The sequence below is a fragment of the Pygocentrus nattereri genome, chromosome 1 (assembly GCF_015220715.1).
Source record: "Pygocentrus nattereri isolate fPygNat1 chromosome 1, fPygNat1.pri, whole genome shotgun sequence".
NCBI classification, from domain to species: Eukaryota; Metazoa; Chordata; class Actinopteri; order Characiformes; family Serrasalmidae; genus Pygocentrus; species Pygocentrus nattereri.
This window is the reverse complement of record NC_051211.1, coordinates 17,673,134-17,696,881: the sequence shown is the minus strand read 5'-3', so window position 1 is coordinate 17,696,881 and position 23,748 is coordinate 17,673,134. Positions and strand designations below refer to the sequence as shown.

Here is a 23,748-nt window from a genome sequence, read left to right as displayed (position 1 = left end):
GTGTGTCCTTGTGCAAGAAAAGTAAAACTGACCACTTTGGAAACCCCTTCCTTGTAGCTCCACCTTGTTGGTGGATAGTTAGAGATTGATTCAGGCCAACTGTTAATGCTCAGTTTGTGTTAACCATCTCCTAGCATTTCATCAATGGTCAGTTGCAGACCACAGAGTTGCTCTTGGCTGGATCATTTTGGGTGGTGGAGGACTTTTAACCTAGCATTGACACAGACATGTGTAAAGAGCCCAGCAATACCACTGTACCTGATATCAGCACCACTGTCAGTAATGGTCCATCATTAAAATAATATCCGAGTAGGGTTGATTTCCAAAGTTCTAAACTCAGTGAGTGGAAGTACAAGGGAAGGGTTTCTAAGAAAGGGGCCAGTGAGTGTATATGCCGTCTGATCAAGCGTGTGTAAAGAGTCTGGTCTGTGTTTAACCTATGAGGGTGCTGAAAGCCCTGTAGCATCATTATGAGTGTGTCTGTGACTCAGTGTCTGGGCTGCTGCCCTTTATAACACTCATAAGCATGTAGTCCAACACACTTATTCAGGTCAAACACAATAATATTAAAGCTGAGCTTTTGTCCAGCAGGTTGTGCTGTAACTCTGAGTCACTGAGTCAGTGAATACTTTTTTAGAAGGTCCTGCTGAAGATCGGACTCTTTTGTTTAGCCATTAAAACAATGACTCCAGGCTTATGGCAACCATAAACTCTGATCCAGAGAGACTTTAAATGGAGGAATGAAACCTTATCTAGCTGTGAGAGTCAGGTTTTAGATACCTACCTTGGACCAGTGGGGAAGCCTCAAGACCTTCGAGACAACATTTACTAATTTCTAATAACACTGCTGTATGGTTCATTATTGTATAATAGCACCATCATGCTTGGTGTTTTTAATCTCAGCAGGAACTGGAGAAATACTTTTATTTCATTATAATGCTTAGAATCTCTGGCATCAGACGATATATTTGTAACCATTTTGTAGACTAGTGGACTTTACTGTTCGGCAGTTATACTTTAAGCTTGATGTCAACTAGTCCCAGATCATATGATTATGACACTAACAACATGGACGCCTCAGAGAAGACCATATGTGGGGAGCCTGGTGATTTTGGGGTTTCTCACTCATGGTGGCTTCATTCTAACAGTTCTCTGCTTATCTACAGAGCTTCAAAGATCAGATACTGAATATTATTGAATGTCTCCAGTTTCCTGAAGACTACAATGAAAAGTCATGTGTTGTGGGAGAGGGGGCATAAATGCTGTGGGCGAGCACCTTGGCAAGGCTGCAAGGGTGCATCCAAGTCGATACAATTTTTTTCTGGGGTTCTGGGGTCTGTATCTTCGGTACCCTCAAGGCTTGCAATGAGATCCAGGGCTTGTTGAAAAGAGCATGTCCCGCTCTAGTGACCTGTGAGTTTGGCTTTGTAACAGGTTTTAAAAATGGGAATTGTTACAAAGCATTCACTTCTCCTATGTTTTTATTCGTTTTATTCACTAAATCTTCAGTGATTAGTCAATGTCGACTTGACTTGCATCACATAACTGTCAACTTTAAAAAAATCTGAAGATGTGCAGCCCACACTGTAAACAGTTCTGACTCAGTATGTTTTTTATGATCACTCATGAACAAGGGGATCAAGGGGACAAGGACATCCCTTCTAGGGATTGGGAGATGGGCCTCAGGCTGGGAGCAGTAATGCAGTCACTGTCCCAGATTATAGTGGAGAAGAGGAAGCTGAGCCATAAGGTCGGTCTACATTTCAACCCTCACCCATGGTCATGAGCTGTGGGTAATCACTGAAAGAATGAGAAGTGGTGGAAATGAGCATTCTTTGGAGGGTGCCAGTCTACACTTTACTTGACAGGTCTGCTTTACTTGAGCTCGGTCATCAAGGAGAGTTGTGCCGCTACTCCTACACATTGGGAGGAGGTAGTTGAAGTAATTCAAGCCCCTGGACGCCTCCCGGTGGGGGTTTACCAGGCACAGCCTACTGGAATGAGACTTTGGAGTCAACCTAGGACCCTCTGGAGGGATTATATTTCCATGTTGGCCTGGGAGCAGCTCAGGGTCCCCTGGAATGAGCTGGAGGAAGTTAGAGAGGACAGGGGTTGCCTGGGATTCTCTGCTCTCCCAACTGCTACTGCAACCCTATCTGGACTATGCGGTTAAAGGTGATGACAATAATGCTGTTTTTCTCTAGAAAGGATTGTTTCACATCAAAATGCTTTGATAAATGAAACAAGCTGATGGTAATGATTCAGTACCAATAAACACACAGTTCACCACAGAGTTGTTTTGCTTGTCATTTTAATTTTGTAGCAAGTTTATACAAAGACCATTTAGTAAGGTTGTATCTATAAAGAGATGTTTAAAAAGCCGTACAGCAGGTTGAGCTCAGAAACTGTGATTAGCTTCATAAAAACCATTAGCATAAACATCATCACTTTAGTACCATGAGGAGTTTGGTCAGATGTCCAGTGATTAGCTACTAAGAATAGGTTTGTTCTTGGTTTGGTGCTACTTCGGGATCTCCAGAACTGATTGGAGATGACATCAGGTATTAGTAGTCCTGTGGAATTATGGGAGTTTTTCCCCTGTCATGCCTTGGTGGGCTTTTAGGATTTACAGGAAGTCTTATGAAAACATGAAAATCCCTCAAAATTCGGACGTATGAGTTTTTTACCCAGACCTTTTGAGAGGAAAAAAACAGAAATACAGCACTGACCCCCTCCGAACCTTAGCTTTAACTCATCTGATTGTTTTTTGCATGGATTTGATATCATGACATCATGTAGGCTAGTCGTACATCACACTACTGCTGTACAGTCCACACTTGTTTATCCCTGTGTACATTACAGGCACTCACAGACGGAGAAATATATATAAATGTGTTTCTGAATGTGAGCTCAATGTTTAATTCTTCTGTCCGCAGTGTAGTGAGTATGTGTTGTGAGAAGCACTGGAGTAAATGGCTGTGGGGGTTTGAGGGACAGAGATAAAAGTAAAAAGGAAAAAAAACAGAGCGAGAGAGAGAGAGAGAGAGAAGCAAAAGAAAAAAGAGACAGCAAATAAATACAGAAAAAGAAAGGGGGAAAAGGTGTAGGAGTTAAGTTTAAAAAAGAGAAGAAAGAGAAAGAATAATAAGACAAATAAGAGCAAATGTTAAAAAAAGAGATAAAAGCGGCAGAGAGAGAGAGCGCGAGAGAGTGCAAAAGCAAAAACAGAAATATGAAAAAAGGGGAGAGAAAGACCAAATGTAAGGAGAGAAATGAGAGAGAGAGAGAGAGAGAGAGAGAGAGAGAGAGAAAAGAGGAGAAAGAGAGGGTGAAGGGACTAGGGGCAAGCAGACAAAATTAGAGGCAAAAAAAAACAAAAAAGAAAGAAGAAAGAAGGAAAAGAAAATAGGGAGGCGGTGACAGTTAAATTCAGCTGAAGTGAGTAAGAGAGAACGAGCAGAATGGGAGGATGGATGGGGAACAGAGACAGAAAGAGGGTTAGCACATGGCATTGCTCTCTTGCTTTCTCGCTCTCTCTCTCTCTCTCTCTCTCTCTTTCTCTCTCTGAAGCCAACCTTGGACATCGGTGACAGCTGGACCTCACACATTCAGTCGCCCTCAGGAGAGAGAGAGAGAAAGAGAGAGAGAGAGAGAGAGAGAGAGAGAGATATATGGGGCTAACATGGGATATGTTGAGTGATCCTGCATGGCTGGCTGTTTGGATGGAGAATTCTACACTGATTATATGCTGCTTCTGGTCTTAAAGCTAAATATCAAGCATCTGAATTTCCCTTCAATTGTGTCGCGAATCTCGAATCTGTGATTGACCTCATACGTGTCAGGGAGAAAACTGTGTGAACAGTCATTGATTTCTTGCTTTAATTTACAGAGTTGGACCCTCATTTGTCTGTGTGAGGGTTCTCAGTGCGTTAGCATTAACTCTGAAGAGGGAGAGATGTTAAACCTTGGTGGGCCATGTGTATATATAGGTGTAGGTGTGTGTGTGTGTGTGTGTGTGTGTGTGTGTGTGTGTGTGTGTGTGTGTGTGTGTGTGTGTGAATTTCAAAATGCTGATCTATATTCACATTGTATACATACATATTTTTGCACATTATTTATATATTCAGCTTTCTTTGCTCTATTTCTTTTAACCCTGATCTAAGCTAAATAGGAGAGCAATCACATGTAAACAAAACAACAAACTCTCAGTATCATCATTAAAAACAGATGAAAAGCAATCAGGTGAGCCTAATTAGCCGTCCTGTAAGCGTTAAAAAGAATTCGCCGGGTAACGAGGTGGACTGTTAATTAGCTTTGACCTGTTTATAGTGGTTGGCTTGAGATTTCCTCTGAATGCTGGTAGGTTCAATCTGATCAATCACAGATTTGTGTGTTGTGGCTAAGACATCGTTATCATGTCTCACTTTGCAAGCTTGCCTTTTATCATTTGATTTATATATTTTTTTCCTTCAGTTTGTGGTCAAATATAAAACCATTCTGCTATGTAAATTTTGCATAATGTGCTCGTTGAGATGTAAACAAAGTCATTTAGAGTGGGTTCATAATGGTGCATTGTAAGAAACTTCCAGACTTCGATTTCTTTACAGTGGTGGTGATGGGAACCACGGATTGTGATGTTTAGAATGCAAGTATAGTCATTCTATTTACTATCTCCAACCATCAATGCACCTATACATGTCATCTGAGATTTTATCTGTAATGTTGATCATAGTAAAATAGTGATAAATCTGATATTGTAAAACAATAGATATCTCAGGCATCAGACAACGTAGGTGAAACTTTTTGATGTATTACATTTCTGTGTAGTAGGTTTAGGCATTAAACTGGTGCCTGGTACTACCACTGTGACCATTTCACACATATGTTTCTCTAGAATAGAGCATTTCACAAATCACTCTGAATGATAGTGTTTACATCTTAACCATTAAATTATGCAGAAATTTGTGATAACTCTGTCTGGTCCCAAATTAGGAAGAGATGTCCAAGACGATGTGAACTTTTCATCATACCTGCAGGCTTACCTGAGGTGAACAGAGTAGCCTAAAAACAGTAAAATTAAAAGTGAAGTAAAAGTATTATTAATGTAGAGTAAAAAAACAATTGAAACTTTGTATAGACATAAATGTATAGGATGTTATATAGCAAGAAGGAACAAATAAAAAAAAAAATCAATAATTTCTCTCACAAACATACTAGTAGAAGCAGGGTTTGAAGAGGGGCTGGGGGGTGAGGAGTCATTCTATAAATGAGCGAACAAGAGAGAGACCAAACTGAATGTAGGTGGCTCCTTGCTATTTCCTTGAGTAAAATAATTTTTTTGTGACTAACTGAATGCTCTCACATGAGTTCATTGTGTTTAATATTAGATTTTTTTCCGATCAACATTTGATTTCTCCCCTTTCCTTGAACACGCCAGCCTGAATAACTCAGCCATTCAATCTAATGCACCATTGACTTGCACCCCTATGGAAACCCATTGTTACCATTGGTCAACATTTGTTACTCATTATTTCAGCTATTTTTGTTCTTTTTACTTTTCTTGAACATTTTAGATTTTGCATGAATACACTGAAGTAGTGCTTTACTTTTTCAAAATGTAGACTTATTATCTCAAAGTTGTTAATTGTAATCATTATTTTGACATAATTAATACAATTTTCTAGAAAATAAGTCTTTTCTACATAGTAAGTCAATACCTTGAGACAATGTCATTATTACAACAGAGTAAAACAAACTGTCGGTTGTTATTTCTACATAGTAAGTCAATATCTTCAGAAAATCATCATTTTCACAGTAACAATTTTGACATCCTGTTACCAGAAATAACTGCTAAATAGTATGCTAAAGGTCACCTCCAGACCTTCCACCAGGGGACCTCTACCACACTTCAAACTCTGAAAAAAAGTAAAAGTATCGTTTGAAACCACCCTTCAAATTTGTACTAGTAATTTGAAAAAATTTAGCTAGTTGCTATCCACCTTTGCCTGCAGGTTACTGTAATAGTCATTTAGACTGTATTCAGTCAAGGCTGATTCATTTCAACTAATAGAAAGTTTTTTTGTTGAATTCTTCAGTTAGCTTTTGGATCATATTTAAATGTCTGTTTATAGAAGCAGCCAAATAAACAGCATCTGGCTTGTCCAAACATGTAAGGAATCTAAAATAATAATCATAATAATGATCATTTCTAATGTCATTTGAATGCACTAGTCTGCATCTGAATGTACCCAAGCTTGACTGGATGAGTTTGGACACACACTTGGCATCTCCTCCAAGCCTATACGGAAACATGGCTTTCTACTGAACCTCTGATCTCAAATCAAGTTACTGTAATCTCCTTGGTTAAAGTCAGGATTCATGTAGGAGAATCCGGACCTGCTTCAGCACTTTAGTGCAGCTTTTGTTTAAAGTGATCTCCTTATTAATAAGCCCTTATATAAACAAGTATTCAACAAACTTAATTATAGACAAAAGGTACAGCATTACAACATTTTGTGAGTACATAGCAATCAAACCACCGAACGAATGGAAAACAACACATTTCTTCAATATACACTGTACAGGACCCCTTTGATTGGTAACTAATGTTTCATCCAAGCATTTGGTTACAATGCATTATTAAAAGTGATTATATGAAACATTATTTACTATACATAGCACAAGCTTGAAACATGGCAAGACATCTTTAAAGAATGAAAGGGACATGTCGAAAGTGCGCTGAAACTTTGGAAGCACTTCAACTTGTGTTCGTCAGATGCAGTTCGATTAATATTTGTTAATTTTTTTGTGTTGTTTTTTTTTACGAACACCGTACGAAAAAGAAAATAAAATTGTACACAATGTATTGCTAGACGTGAAACACAAGCATGTCTACCAGATCACGTTTGATCCGATCATAGAACGCTTGTGTTTTTAGAAAGATTTAAAACAACAGTCATTGCTCAGCTTTGGGTGCTGTAATGGAATCAGAAGAGATTGAGTAAAGACTAATCCCTGATGCTCTGAAAAAATCCATAAACAAACAGTCAATATTTACACCTTCAGCACAGGCATCATCAGTTTGTGCATGTTCAACCTCTTCTGATTTCATTTTTTTGGTCCTGCACCTGCAAACACTGTATTAAATAACTTAATTAATGAACAACTGCAAGGCTTTGTTAAGTTATTTAATGTTGAGTGATACTCCAACATTTGTCCTGCGAAGAGTAATCCCACCGCAAAGTCACATGTCGTTTAGGCCTCCAAGGTTGTTGCCAGAGACGTTTATAACCTCAGATACCCTCTAGAGTGCTCCTTAACACAGAACCACCTATTGTCTGGAGGCAGCAAAGCCAGATGCAAGAGTTTTATTAGGAAAGCCTTGAATTTCTAAAGGACAATGGAAAGATCTCAGTGTCAATAATGTGGCTTTTGTCTGGGATGGGTCACAAGTGACTGACTCATCTTGGAGCTTCTGTCTGACGAAATAGTCGCTCTGTGCCTGGGTTGCCGATAGCCTTGTTTGTCCTCACTGAGCTACAGGCTCACCTGGGGCCAAAAAGACACCCCAGAGACATCTCTATGGATACGCAACCACAGATCATAGCAGGTCCAGATAATTAAACCACATGGCTGGACTCAGCACAGACCCATGAGACTGCGTTAATGCAACTTTGTGTCAATCAAGTTGCTTAACAATGGACTCATCAGTCGAGGAAAACTCAACAACTGCATTTTTCTGCAGATCTGACCTGGCAGTTTGTCCCACAGTGGAAATGAACTCTTTCTCAAAATAGAGCTGGAGAGAGAGAATGAGAGAGCGAGGGATATAGATTTTGGTTTTATTGATGAGTTGACTGGAGCTCATTCTTCAGGTAGTGAGATCCTGTAGAGTTACATAGGTGCTGCTTCGTTTTTCTGATTTCCGAGTTCTGCCTTATCCTACCTCCTTCTCCAATGCGGCAGTTTCATTTGGAAGCAGTCCAGAACAATAAATCCTTCACGCAATGTTTTACGTCTGTTATTATCCTGCAAAAGTCAAGATCTGTTTCTTATCCAAGTGCTCCCAGCTACTCTTGAAATCTGTCTGAGCCAATCCTGTTGACGTCAAAATGTCTTATTGCTGTAGTCAAAAGACTGAATTGTTAAAAATTGCATCAATGATGTCATTTGTTAGACACAGGAAGGAATGAAAATCATGAATCTGACAGGAAGAGGGAACAGGAATCATTAATGTGTGAGAAGAAACTGATGTAGCGTAGCTGCTTTTTGTAGGTTGCACTACAGTTTTTGCAGTCATGCACCTTGGTATTCATGCTTGTCTGGTGGTAGAATCAGATGTTGAGACGGTATGTGCCTGGCTGACTCTAGAGGGGATACAGGAACTGAGGTTTTTGGCTCTGCCAGGTTGAAGATGGGCTATCATTAATTACAGTTCCCCCTGCAATGACATGCCAGCTAGTGAGCCAGGCATGTGGCTGGGAACAGCTTGGAAGGGCTGAGATCCAGCAGCAGCCATCAGTCATCTACCCCTGCTTAGGAGAGGCTAACATCCCATGCACCCAAACCTCACAGATGCTAGCATAGCATAGCATAGCATCATCCCATCCTTCACAGAGACTAGCACAGTATGGCAAAGCATCAACCCATCCTTCACAGAGGCATAGTATTGTGTCCACTCTGAATCTGGACAACAAGGCATGGCGTATTGAAACTGTAGTTCACCTTGTCTAAAAAAGTAGACTGCTGGCTTGAATGCTCTGTATTTCACTTCTGCACTGGTACATGGTTTCTTTTAATGTGTATTTGCATGCAAATGTTAGATTGCTGAGTTCTAACATGCTTAGAAAAATGTAATGTTTTCCCTCCTGTGTCAAATGTTGTCAGTCTCAAAGGGGAATTACCTACATTTGGCTGGCACGTGATGTCTGCTGCTAGAAATAAATTAGATTCTCAAAAGGTCTATGACAAAATAGTGATATCATCTAGGACACACATGCATTCACAAAAGCATTCTGTGGTTTTGATGCTTTATGCACTGACTCTATGAGGATCAGTGAAGTTGCTCATCCCTGGAATATGATGGAAGTATCTCAGTATCTCCCACCAGAAATAACAAGCATCCTTTCACAAACTCCTTAACGTAGACATTAGCTCCTCTGTTGCTATGGTAGCCTGATCTCCTCAGGCAACTGTTGTCCCTGGCACTGCTCCTGTGTGTCTGAGCTCAGTGACCTTGCCTCTACCTGTGCACTTTGCCTTTTTTGCAGGGGGTGGAAAAGGAAACAACACAAATAGCAACAAGTTTGGCATGGCTACACCCTGGAGCAGTGTCAAGAATGCCATTGTCCCTTCCCTTTGACCGCAAAGTCTTTAGGACTTGATTTCACTAGAGACCTCAAATATCCTGCTCTTGTCTTACTTCTGGTTTTGTAAATTTCTGGAAAACTGGGGTTGGTGTTGCTGGGGCTGGGTACCAGGGTGGCTATTAGGCCTAAAACCATCAACCCTGTTTAAAACCAGCTATCATCCAACCTTTTCAGTAAGTTATAATTGATTCTGGACAAAGTTAATTGTTCGTTAGGCCTAACAGCCAGCCTTGCACACAGCTCTAGCAACACCCACCCTAGCCTTTAGCCCGTTTAACTCTCTGCTCTGTACCCAACCCAATTAATACCCAGCCTTGTTCTCAACCCAGTTACCACCCAGTCTTTTGACCAACCCAATTAACACTCAACTTTTTCATCAACTCAATTACCATGCAACCTTTTCCCCAATGCAATTAGCAACTAGCCCTAGCACCAACCAAATTATAACCCTAAAAATACCCTTAAACTTAACAAAATCCAACCTGCGCCCATCCAAATGATCACTTATCCATGTTGCTTACTTTTACTGCCCCTTCCTCCTGGCCTTCTATCTGTACATCTCTCTTTTCCCACCTTCCTCAGTCCCTCAATCTCATGCTCTAGATCTGTCTGAGTGATGTCCCCCACTGTGTTGGCTGGAGGTTGATGGGAACTGACAGTCCAATTGTTTGGTCCAGGCAGAAGGGAGGAGTTGTAAGATGCAGGGCTCCTGAGAATGCCCCACTCTGGCAGCACACGTCACCACACTATCAGACGACTTGGCACAGGTCGTGGAATCACAGAAACCAGACAGCTAAGTTGAAGTAAAAAGATGGCCAAGAAATCCCAACAATCTGAGAGAGGGTCACCACTGACCAAAAATACTTCCTCTTTGTTTACTGACGTTCTTCATAGATTCAATCAACAGGAAAGAAAATTATTACAATTGCCAACATTACATCCTATTAAAACCCAATCCCAAGCACCGGTGAATATCCAGATCAGCCATCAAAGTCTTGTTCCTCTTTCTCCTTCTCATTTCTCAATCTCTCCCACTCTGCATCATCACCCTAGCTCTGGTTCACACGGTCACCTCAGTCTTGCTGTTTGTGGGCAGCCCCTTGTGTTTTGGGAGGAGGTGAGGGGATTGTCCATAGGCCAGTGGCTGAGAGAACAACTCCGGCAGTGTCTCTATGCTAAACTGGCGCTTGTTGGTGTAGGCCTGGCGCCGGCTGTTGGGGTGGGACTGCGGTGGTCGTGGCTGGCTCATAAGAGGGACCTGATGCTGGGCAGGGCTCTTACTGGGGTCCCAGGCCTTGAAGGCTGAGCTGGATGTAAGCGGATGGGTGTTGGTTTTGGAGATCTTAGGCTTAGGGAACTGGGCGGGCGTGATGGTAATAGCGAGGGGGGCATGGATGTCCGGAGGAGGTAGGAATGGCTTGTCTTTGGGATGGAAAGCAATGGGTTGAAAGGTTGCAGGAGAAGACTGATGGTGTGTGTAGTCCACCATGGGGTAACTCTTGTAGTAGTCTCTGGGAGCCGTATCTGCAAAGGAAAGAGAAAATGGGGGGTGAGGGGGCAGCATAAAGCCTTCAGTGAAACACACAGGGATTTCAAAAGAACAAAGTTATAGTAGATAAATGCATTTTCTAAAACACTGTAGAAAACTGCTGCAGGTATACTGGCATGATTTAGATTAGATGATGAAAAAATAGAAAGAAGCACATTTGACAGCTGTAAATGTTTGTGAAAGATGGAATCAAAACCTCTGTTACTTTTCACCATGTAGCATATTTAACTGTTTAAGCCCTAATCCTAAAAGAGGCTACCTGGACATGACAATATATACAATGTGCAAGTATGTGACATCTGATCTACACACCAATTGTACTTTTTAATAAAATACACAATCAACAAATGGAGTTATGCTATAACTGAAATTTCAGGGGAGGGCCATCCTGTAAACACCTCCTCTATCTAATCCAACACCCTATAAATTCCCACCTCTACCTTTTGTTTCTGATTACCAAGTCTTTTCAATACCCCACGACTGCATCCATTCCTTGTCCCTTAGTCCTTTGTTAGCCATACCATAGTTAAAAAGGTGGTGGTCTGGCCTTCCAGCTCCAAGCAAAAGCTGTCAAAACTCTGGCCCAGGTCCTTAGAATTCTCATCCCTCCCTCAATAAGCCTCTCATACTACCATTATACGTCAAAGCACCAAACTCACAAAGGATTTTATACCATCCGTTTCTCCACAAACTCAGCTTTTCAGTAATATTAGTTACAAGCATTAAATGATAAAGACAAAACAATATGCACAGGCAGACACGGATGATGTGTATTGTTAACTAACTGTATAGGGTCAAATCACACTCCTGACAATTCTCAAGTGTTATCAGCCTTTTTATTACTGTCCTCTGAAAGTTTTTATAGTTTTACATCAGCCTTTTTGGAGAAAATCTTTTTTGGAAGTCTGAAGTCAAATGGTTTGAAATGGTTCTTTCAAAAATTGCGATGGAAAGTGCTAGCATGCTGGAATGTGCCAAGATAATTTTGGCAGTCCTAGATTCCTGCTTTGATTGGATTGGCTGGATGTTGTATTTAATCTTTTGATTTGGTACCAAGCCATGACAAAAAGGGAATTGAAAAGTGGCTGCTGAATGTTGATTGGCATGTACTGTAATCTAATGGGCAGGACACACAAATGACACTGAGTTTGACGTGTAGATCAGGGCTAGGATGTCATGGTGAAGTATGACATGAAACATTGTGCATGACATATTTTAAAATGCTAATGCTAATTTTAAAATATCTGCCTCTTTATCGCTGAATTGTTTGACATCTTACAATTGTAATGTAAATTAGAATTAAACACATAAACACATCAATAGCAGATTGCTCAGCCTTAAAGGCTTAAATCTTTGACAGTCAGTGAAAACACAGTCTCTGTGTAACACAAACAAAACACTGGCTAATACTGATTTACCTTCTGTATGCTATTGTCACTGAAAGGTAAAGGCATAGTTATGACTTGTAACATGCTAGTAATGTTGCGTTATTCTATGCTCTAACTATTATATTGACTCATGCTGCAACCCATGTGTATTGTGTGCCACAAAAGTGTGATTAATGAGAAGGTCTCGGTACAAGTACAATTTAATTACAAGCGGCTGAGAATCACTGGTTCTGACGCAAAGGCAAATGCTCTAGGGTTTCTCTTCACCACACACACTCACACTCATGCACAAGCTGAGGCTTTGCCCCCAGTTAACATGGAAATGAATCTGAAATCTAAAATGCTGAAGCGAATCTCTTGCAGCCAGGGTTTCAGCAGAAAAACAGCAGCAGCAGTCATGGAGCACTGGCATTTCGCTACACCAGAGATTTTCATATCACACATTTTCACACTCCTGAAATTGTGGCTATTTGATAATCAGTCATGAGTTATTATTTACATTCCATGAATGATCACGGAATGAATGAAAAACACACGCCAGCAGTACAGACTAGCATAACTAGTCACCAGCAACACCAGCATATATGCAGCAATGAAACATAATGTGATCTTCAGCAAAACCATTATAAGTTGTGTTTTTGATGCTGGTATACTCTTTAACCAGCATAGCCAGTCAAGGTGACCAGTGTGAACTGTTTTTTGACTTCCATGCTGATCTAAGTTGTTTTCAGCAAGGACATTCACCTGTAGTCATTGAACAGTTTATAATAGAGTCTTTAAAAGTGTTAGTTGTGTCTGAGTGTCCAAAAATTAGCATTGAGCAAACTCAGTGAGATGTGCATAGAACTAGCCTGCAGTTAAACAGTCCCATTTTTCATCTGTAAAACATTAGCAGTGGTGGGAAGAGTGTAGTTTAGGGTTAGAATATAAATAAGAGCCTTGAAAAAGTATTAGCTTGGTTAGCATGTTAACATATTAGCCTAGTGGTCAGGTGGAGGCACAGTTAGTGTATTTTCAGCAGTGGTGGAGATGATTTAGCCTTGGTGGCAACAGTGTTGGGGTGCTGCATGTTAGCGTATGTTAGCAGTAGTGTTGGCCAGGGTAGCGTGGGTTAAGAATAGAGTGTGTTAGCCTGCCAGTTTGGATTAGCCCATCTCTGCTGAGTGCTGCTCGGTCAGGTCACTGCCGCTAGCATCAGTGCCCTCAGACACTAACAACCTTGCGCTCCTCAGTTCTTTTGTTTTGTTTTTTTTTTTTTTTGCCTTTTTTCATCCAGGCGGGAAAAGGAAAAATAAACTCCCTTTTGTTTACAACCCCACTCTTCCACAATCCTTCTTTCTCTGTTCCTGTCCACTATTGATTGAGTCAAGACCACAGAGAGACAGATTAGCTGCTGACTAGTCAAGTCTGTGTATGTATTCTCAAACTTATGGGACAGCAGATGTTAGTAGAGCCTGGCCTCCATCCTGTACAGATTGTTTCAGACTATATGACCATGAGGGAACTCATCTGTAGAATCACAGCCACTGTGAAACCTGTTATCAGCACATTTTATGTGGGTGATCAGCCCACAGCTACAACCTTACCAAAGATAGGCCTGCAGCCCTTTTTAATATGGACTGTTCAATCGAGCTAATTTGCTAACATAGATGTGCCAGTGGATTCATATGGTCATGCTAATTAGCCCAAGTGGATGCTAATTGAGGAGCTGATGTGCAAATATACGCAGATTAACACTTAGCCTGTGTGCTTTGCTGGCTTTCAGTAAGTGCCTGGATTTGAACTGGAATTCAAATTCATTCAGGGCTGTAGCTAAAAAGCGGCTGACATTTGCATGTGTAGATTTATTCTAGGAAGCCAAAGGCATGAGTGTCTCTTATGTTGCAACTTCTCTGAAATTAGTGAGCAGAGCACCGAAAGAGCATGTGCACACAAATGGAGCCACATTTTGGGGAGCAAGTGTAAAGCAGGAGTTTATTGTTTAGGGAGTTCATGTAAAAAGGCTATTAGATTGATAATGAGTGAGTGTGAAGGGATCTGCTTTCAACTGCCGCCTAATAGTGCCAACTCGCAGATTAAAGGGCTGCCTGACACACACACACGCACGCACGTACGCACGCACACACACACACACACACACACACACACACACACACACACACACACACACACACACACACACACACACACACACAGCAAAGCCAAGTTTGAATTGGACTGCTTCACAGATTGGGATTCAGTACTTGATTCCATCATTGTTTGACAGAAAGGCTATATGTCTGCATTAGAAATATTTAATTGATCAAAATTTGAAATACTGATAATTTTGTATTAGAAACAGTATGTCAGTAAATTCAAAACTATACAAATGGGCATAAACACAGTTAAGGAACATCTGAAACACATGCATAATTGCACATTTCTGAGGTTTACATTAGAGCTGAATCATAGCCCAGACATCATTAAAAACAAGAGGTTTGTTTGTGGTTTACATGATCTTAATGTTCCATATAAAAATCTGATATATTAGACAAATACAGTATGTATAATATATAGACAATACATATGTGGCTGATAGATGGGTGACTACACACAGTACGTCACATATTTAAAATATACACAATGCCATTCAGGGATGGGGGGAGTAGATAAGTAGCGCACTACTTTTTATAGTTAGCTACATTTTTAGTAGCTAATGGCTGCGGCTGAAATGTAGCTAATAGTGAAATTTTTCACTACAACTTTGCGCCAAATCTGAACCATAGGACATGGCCATTAACTGGGCCCGCGGTGACTGTGCAGTAATGACTGAGCCGTGGACAGTTCAAGCAAACAGGCACGCTCTGATCACCCCTCAGGGGTCAGCTCAGAGGTCGCAACTAAAATGTTAAGAGCCATTTTGTTCTTTCAAAATCGAAACCACCTTGGGAGCCACGGCGTTTTATGTTTTACATTTTATGTTTTATGACATTTTATGAGGCTGAAGTTGCTTCTCATCCTCCAACTTCTCTTTTGAATTGTCCCGTTCCACCTTAAATGGTGCTTGAAGTGACCGATCGTACTGCTGTGCCATTTAAGGTGGAGCAGGAGAATTCGAACGAGAAGCTGGTGAATGAAAATCTGACTTCAGTTTTGTGAGTGGCTGCAGATTAAACATATTATTTTTAAGTGCTCAGGAAACCAGCTGAACACTTATAAATAACAATTTTTTGCACAAAGTTGTTTGGTTTTATTGTTGTTTTTGTTGCTTTTTGTTAGGGAAAACCTGGAATTATTGACTTTGCCTTTAGTCTGAATTTTTGTTGGATTTCACGCCTTTGGGTGTGAGTTAGATTGTTACACTTTTTGGTGATCTTTTTGTTTATTTGCAGCTTTTCAATTTTATGTTTTTTTCTGGCACATGAGGCCCTGCGACCCTGACGGAGAAGCGGCTTAGAAAATGTATGAATGGATGGATGGATGATTAAATGCAGTGTCTTCTTCACACTTTCAGTTGGGCTTGTTTGGTGTGTCAGGTGGAGATTCACAAACATTCTGACAATCCTACTTTGAAAGTAGCTAAAAGCACCTACTCTTTCTGGACAACAAGCTAAATTGTAGATAGCTACAAATTTTGGGAAAGTAGCTACAAAGTAGTTAACTACTAATTTTTAGTAGCTATTCCAACCCTGAATGCTATAGACCAGATTTCCATATGGGGTAACGGTTCATCCGAAAATCAAATTTTCACAAACCCATGCTTATCTCAAATAGCGTTCATCAGCAAAGACATTATGATTTTTTTTTGGCAAGCTAGAAGCTAGCTAGTAGTGGTGGCAGAAATGAGCCAGACAATTGTGATACTTTTGGAAATGTTTTGGAATGCTCCAATAACAATTATTTAGACCTTTGCTGTTTGTGAATACAATAATAACATGTGCCTTATTATTGTGTGTGACTGACAAACCACTGAAAATAAAATAATCCTGTGAATTTTCACATTTTTGTCAATAGTACTTGGGAAAGAACTTGTAAATTTGGGAGAAAGAGAGAGATTACATTGATCCACTTTTTTGGGCATTATGACTCTTTTTTGCCATTATCCCTAATGAGATTTTAGGATGACTTCCCAACAGCAGTGAAATAACATGAATAAAATGGCATGTTTAGTAAAAAAGCAGAGAAGTACCAAAATGAAATGAATGAAAAATTCTTGACTGAAACTGAAGCTGTCATTCATGACACATTCAACCAAAAACTGAAAACCATTAAATGATTGCATCATTTAAAGTGTAGAAACAGTCATAAACCTCAGCAGGATGTAATGAATGCACATATTCACAGCAACAACTTTCATAACCAGAAGTGAAAATGTTTGTTACCAAAGATTTTGAGTGCCTCAATATTTTATATGTGTTTTCCATCAGTTAATGCCTAAAAAGGCAGTTTAGAATGTAGATCTAAACCACAGTGGATTATGTTTCACTGTTCACAGATTCACTGTTGATCTGCTGCTGCTCAGACTGTTTGAATGATCTGGAGAAGCAAACAGAAAGAAACTGCTGTTTTAATCACTATTTCTCATTTTCATTATCATTTGTTATGTGTTCGATTTTGACTAGGCTTATAGTCATTTTAAACTTTGTATTTTTGGCCAAAATCGTCCTTTTTTCTATTTCGTTGGCTGTAATTTCAGTACATCCATATAAAAAAATTGTATATTTAAGCTTCTTTAAAGTCTTCTTTAAAGATTCTTTGGTATGCACAGACGGTGTCAGATGTATTTTCCAGGTGTGAAACTGAATGTGCTTTAAACCAAGCTGTTAGTTTGAACCAAATATGTTAGCATCACTGATACCATTACCTTGTGTGATGAGGTCACATGTGAAACCCAGATTTAAAAACTTCAAACCAGGCTGGAGCAACTGATTCCTTTAACTCAAACAGTTGTTATTTAAAAAAAATGTTTTTGTATAAGCATCGCAATTAATGGAACCTTTTATCACTGTACCACAAATTAACATTGTGTAACGACAAAAATGATTCATATTATTATTTATAGATAACGGTGTGTCATACAGTCAGGAACCACATTAACACATCTATGATTATGAAAGTGTTCAGAGAGCACTGGGAACGGTGTGTGATGTAACACACTCGATACCGTCACGCACTCAGGAAGTGAACATATGTCCCACACACAGAGCAGGCAGGAGGCTTCAGACGAACTGTTCATTCACTCTCTCCATCCGGAACTCTCTGTCTCTCCTTTGACGCCTCTCTATAGCTTCACTGCCTGCGTGTCTCACTCTCGCTTTACTCTCACTGTGTATCTCTGTGTCTCTCTTTTTATCTCTATTTGTTTCTCGCAGTATCTCTGTCTATATCTGTCGCTCACTGTTTCTGTCTCTCTCTCTTTCTGTCTTCTTTCTCAGTATCCACATCTTCCGGTTGTGCAGTGTGGGCATGGTTTCCACTTCCTTATAAGGAGCATGTGACCTGCTGTATGCTTTATAGCCTGAAAGCCACATCTTAGTCTTTAAAGTTGCACCATATCACAATAAACACCACCTGGGAAAACATGTAAAATTGTAAACAATAGTAAAATTTAAATTGAAAAAAAAATTGAAAACAGCTACAACAGTTTCTAGTGGCATTTTTCATTTTAAATGTAGGCTACTCAAGTATTGTGTAAGGAACTCAATTTTATGGTCTCACAGGGATGCCAGTACCCCTGCTGTGCACGTTTTATTAAAACGATTGTCACAAGTTGATTGTTTGTTATAGTGAAATATTGTTAAAATTCGTTCAGTAGGCCCTTTTCACATTTCTGCATTTTTTGGGCTGGAAGTACTCATTGCTGGGTAACGCTGCTTTTGCCAATGCAACAACAATAGCACTGATGCTCACACAGCTCACTCAAGTGTTTGAATATGAAGGAAAAACAGCCATATCTCAGTTTCAGTGGTTTGTCAGCTTATGACAAGCAGAGGAAAAATGAGTTTATGCAATTAACAAAGGAGTAAACGTTTTACTGTCATACCTTTGTGTCAGTACTTTTACACTGAATGCAGTTTGAGCTCTAAAGTTGCAGCTGCAGCCACTTTCAGAGGAACAGTTTTCATTTTCTCCCTCAAAAACTGTCAGCATTTGACAGAGTGAATGCTAGGCAAGGAGCAGCTGTTTATTCACAGGAGCTGGTTTTTGTGGAAAACATCTACAATGGCGATACAGACCCTAAAGACCCGGCATGCCCCCCTGCCGGCATGTGCGCATGTTTAGCTTTTTGCCAACTAGTTTATTGTTAGTGAGCTGTTTCAACATCTCCAGCTTATCTAGAGTTTTGGTTATAGGTATTTTCACCTATCAGTTGTTTTATCACGCTAAAGACATTAGTTGACCTGATTGTACACTAATCGCTGTGAAGGAACCATTCCAAAAAGCATTTCTATCCTTTATTTAGTTTGGACTGGCACATGGTTGTGTGTTTGGTTATCCAACCATCCTGGACACATCCTCGAATTTCAGTCTTAGTACCTATGACAAAGATAAAGTGGCACACCTTTTTGAGGTGAGCTGAAGTGATATGAACGCCTATATTTCTGAGAATAATAAACTCTCCATAAGACAACTTACCCAGTGTTTGCACACTTCCGTTTCTTGTGAAAAGTGCCTATTCTTGAAACTTCAAAGGAAAACAGGAGTACAGAATTATTTCCTTACAACTTGTGGCTAATTGTAAGTGGTCCACTCAAAACTAGGCTACATGAGCTCAATAAAATCATTGCTTTTGGGTTTTGTTTTTCACCTACTTGCACAAGCTAATGAAGTCTTGCACAAGCTTTTAGGCCTTATAGTCTTATAAGCACCTTTGCTGACTGTGTTAATACATTTCCAGATACATTTTATGCCTTCGCACTACATAAAAAGTGATGGGCCAGTACAGGTAAATGTGTCTTTCCCTTTCTCCTCCCTCTCTTTTTGACTCTCCTCTTTCATTAGTTTTCAGTTAAGACAGCTGTAGTCTCACATGTCGAGGAACCACCTATTCCCCTTTAAATAATGGTTCTGTATAGCACCCAAAATGGTTCATCTGTAGTCCAAGAACCTTTTTGTAATATAGAACCATTTTTGCAAATAATAAAGGGAAGGAACATTTGACTGACATGCAGACACAGATTGTTGCTGCAAACAGAATTTATTGAAGGTTGTGATGGGCTCAATTCACCAATAGTTACAGACGCAGCTTCTGTTATATTCATTTTACTCTTCCCCTTTCACTCCTTTGTTTTCAGTCTTTCCTAAGTCAATTTTCCCTTTTCATTTCTCCCTTTTTCATACCTCCATTTTCACTTCTTTCCCTTTCACTCCTCTTCCTTGCATATCTCCATCTTCACTCCTTTCATTTTCAGCCAATCCCCTTTCGCTCTTCCTCTTCTCACTCCTTCCTTTTCAATCATTCCTTTTCATTAATCCATCTTTCACTCTTGGATCTTTCACACATTCATTTTCACTGCTTCATCTTTTGATCCTCCCTTTTCATTACTCCTTCTTTCACTCTCCATTCTTTCATTCCTGCCCCGTTCATACTGCAGTTTCCTTTCATTCGTCTTTTTTTTAACTATTTCATTCCTCACTCTTCCACTCCTCTTTCTGTCATGCCTCTGTTTTTACTGTTCACTCCTCCTCCTTTCACTCCTGCATTTGATCTCTTTCTGTCCTTTCAGTGACTTTGGCTACACAGTTGGAGTCGAGCTGGTTCCAGATGAATTCATCCAGACAGAAAGTGTGTGTGTGTGTGTGTTTTAAGTGCTTACATGAGCTTTTTTCTTTTCTGTCTGCTCTGAACACCTGTTCGTTTGACTTTGAGTACCTCATTGTCTGTTCGACTTTTGACTGTGTGTGTGGCAGCATATTACTGAGCATATGGTGAGGAGTTTAAAGGAGCATAAAATAAGCTGGAGGTACAGACATACATGTGGTCATGTGTGTGTGTGTGTGTGTGTGTGTGTGTGTGTGTGTGTTTGTGAGTGTATGCCAGTGTGGCACTAGCATGCCAAACTTCACCAAACACCGTCTGCCTGGCTCTTGGTGTGTGTCTTCACTTAGTAGACATAAATAAATAATAATAATGATAATAATAAATTACAATGGTGCTGGGTTGCCATCGCAAAATAGTGGCTGAGAACAATTTTCCCCGTGGATTAGATGCTTCTTGGGCTGGCCAGCAATGCTACCATTAAATGATGCTACACCACAGCTGCAAAGTTGCTTGAGCTGGTCACTTGTGTTAAACTGAACTGAAGTTCAATGCTACATTCACCCTACCACCACAGCTAAGGTCTTTTTCTAGGCTATGAGTTTCCCTATTCAGCTACCAGTGTGATCCTACAGTGTAGAAGTCCTTACTGTCTGAAAAGGACCTTCCTCCATAAGAACCCTTTATGACTTCTAATTGCAAAAAGCAACTGAGGGTCAGTTAACTGTCACCCATGAAATACTGGAGCATTGATATGATTTAAACTCAGGGCCAGGCGCGTGTGTGTGTGTGTATGCGTGCATGCGTGTGTGACAGAATCAAACATGCAGAGGTTTCTGGGGTCATGACTATGATATATGCATGAGCCAGAGAGAAAAGATTGTTTGTGAGTGATGCTGCTTATAGCATCTTCTATATATACTCACATGTCATCATCATCATCATCCCAGCGTGTGTGTATATTTTAATCTGTCATGCTGTGGCTGGTGTCCTGAATAAATTCCTTCAGCCTTCTTATCCACACTCATCCACTCTCTCTTAAAGGGGCATCCAGGCATAAAACTACAGTTTAATATGTTATTTGTTATGTTATGTAGTAGGGGTGCAATAATACCACTTTTTCATTCCAAAACCTGATACTCAATTATCTGAGAATACTATTGATCCCAATCCTAACTTTATATGATATGGCCTATAAATCCTGACATTTAAACCGGTCCATTATTGTCAGTTGGATAACTTCATATTTGAATGGTTACAGAGCTACAAAAGGTTTAATCTTTAAATGCTTAACTAAATTCTAAATCCATGCCTTCCTTTGAAATACTGGTGTCACAGATTTTGCTATCAACATTTTTACTACTGCCTGTTTGAAATAATCCCACACCACCTGTCAGTTGCCTTCTATTGACAGAAATTGTCAGATGAATTTTTTTATTGCCGGTACTGGATCTAAGCACCATAGTGCCACATTGCAATCCTTGACCTGATCAGTTTGACAAAATTCATGATGTTTCATTTTCTTGTTTTCTTGTTGTCCTTCAGTGTTCTCTCACTACACTAGCCAGCATGCATTATGCAAACAAATCAAGGCAATAAATGCATGTGATGCTGCTAGCTAGCATTAGTGATTTAGTACTAACCTTCGCTGATTTTCTTTGTTGAAAGAAAAATTCAGTCAGCTAAAAAAAAGAAAAGAAAAAAATGGCCTGTCCTCAAGTATCCACCCCAAAGCACTTGAATTCCTTCAAAATTGGCCTCCATCTCTAAGATACATCATCAGAAGAGGGTTTTCATAGTATTGAAAACACTCCAGAGACTACTGCAGCACCACTGTAAGAGGCAAGTAGGCATGTTTACAACAAATGTAGTGATGGTTGAAGGTTTCGTTTTAGTCAGAGTGTCCCTAAGTCCAGAGGGTGTATGTGTGGATGAGGTCATCACTGTCCAGTCTGTACAATCAAATAACCACACAGCCCTAAAACACTAGAATAAACCAAGCATGTGTACAGGAGTGAGAGGAGAGAGAGTAGCAATCTGCACAAGTTGGGTCATTGTAGGGTGGGGTGGACTTGGACAATTATTGGATGCTTATGAAAGCAGACAAGCAGGCAACAAAGAAGGGTGGTGCAGAGAAAAACATGCTAGTACTTTAAGTTTTATGACCTTGTTGTGCATAAACAGAGATAGCGAGAAAAAGAGAGAAGAAGAGCGATGGAGAGGGGGGAGGGGCTGTATCCTCTGTTGTGTTGGTCAGCAGTGCAGAAAGTCATTTGCATTGTTAATCAGAGACTGGCAGTGAGGTGACCTTCAGGAACACACACTCACACCCCTCTTACTCATTTACATTTACTCTTGTACACACACTGCTGAACATGTGACAGCTGTTTATAAACACTCTCACACACAGAGAGTGAGTGTGTGTGTGGGTGGAGGTGGCTGTGTGTAATGGAGAGGTAACAAGTGAGTGCACTTGGCTAGAATACAGTAATAATAGGTTGACTTTTCACACAGAACTCAAACATTCAATCAAAACACCCTTGGCTTTATAATACAAGCAAAGTACAGTTTTAAATCAATTTGAAATTTTTTTGGCTTGGTTTTGTTGGTTTTGTTTTTGGCACTTTAGATTTAAAGTCTTCAGTTATGTCCTACCCATTTTTGATGGATGTTAAGACAAGAGGCCTGATAAGTGGTGGATAACCACAAACCCACCGTGTGCGTCACTGTCAATAAAACTGAAAACATAAGAGAAGTGGTCTTACTGCATAACCTACTTGCTATCTATTTTTCATTGTAAACCAGCAGTAATTAGTTCTCTGTAATAGAGAAAAGTTAGCATTAGCAGCTAATGACAAAAGAAAGTGGCAATGGCATAAAACTGTGGTATAAAAGGTGGTAGTTGACTTCTGCCTAATCACCACCTTACTATTAAAACTAGCATAGATCAACATGCCTGGTCAGCAGAAAAACCAGCGTATGGTTTGTGTTGTGTTGTGTTATGTATGTTGGTATACTGGTCAACCAGCAAAGCTATGCTGGGTGACTAGCTAAACCAGCATCAGACCAACTTAGACAAGCATGGAACACATGCTAGTCTGTCCTGTTTAACACATGTTGGCACACTCTATGTTACTCGGAATCACTTGAAATCCTAATTTCGACCATACTTACAAGTTTATTTTATTCTTCATTCACTTAAGCAGAGACAGTTTGCTGGTAGAATAGGGTTAGGGTCCATTCTTCATGAAATTTACACACAATGTAATGGGCAATAGCCATTTTCACATTATGTCAAAAATCTGAGAAACAACAAAAATGGAGATACAGGTTTTTCTTCCGACAGCAGCGATGTTTTTGAAGTGTGTTAAAGTGGCTTTACTTTTGGGTTTATAGGTCTCTACTCTTTCAAAGAGACGGGAGCCTGGCCTTATATTCCTGGAAATAGCTGTCCGATGGCCGTTCAATTAACAGACTTTCCAGTAAAGACTTTGATTTAACCCAACTTTTTATGCCCAAATTTCTTTATCAGATTACATGTAAAGCTAGCTAGTTGACTTGGCATGTGCATGGTGCAGCCTAGGCTAACTTCTGTCTTGGTGATTAGGGAGCTAAGTGAACTGTTTAGCTAGGTTAGCTACAGTATGTAAATTAAGTGAACATAAGAAAAGTCCCAAATTCTCATATCAATTTTACCCTTTGAAG

The 23,748-nt window shown here is 40.0% G+C and overlaps 1 protein-coding gene across 3 annotated transcripts in view; it reads right to left on the bottom strand.

Moving 5' to 3' along the window:
* Positions 1-2,294: 2,294 nt before the first annotated feature.
* The window catches only part of LOC108441205 (protein shisa-8), a 120,073-nt gene continuing 98,619 nt past the window's right edge, over positions 2,295-23,748 (bottom strand). For all 3 annotated transcript variants that reach the window (XM_017720605.2, XM_017720606.2, XM_037539212.1), the window contains one exon: positions 2,295-10,892. In XM_017720605.2, coding sequence (XP_017576094.1) covers positions 10,429-10,892 — 464 coding nt within the window. In that variant the 3' untranslated portion in view covers positions 2,295-10,428. The remainder of the gene's footprint in view (positions 10,893-23,748) is intronic.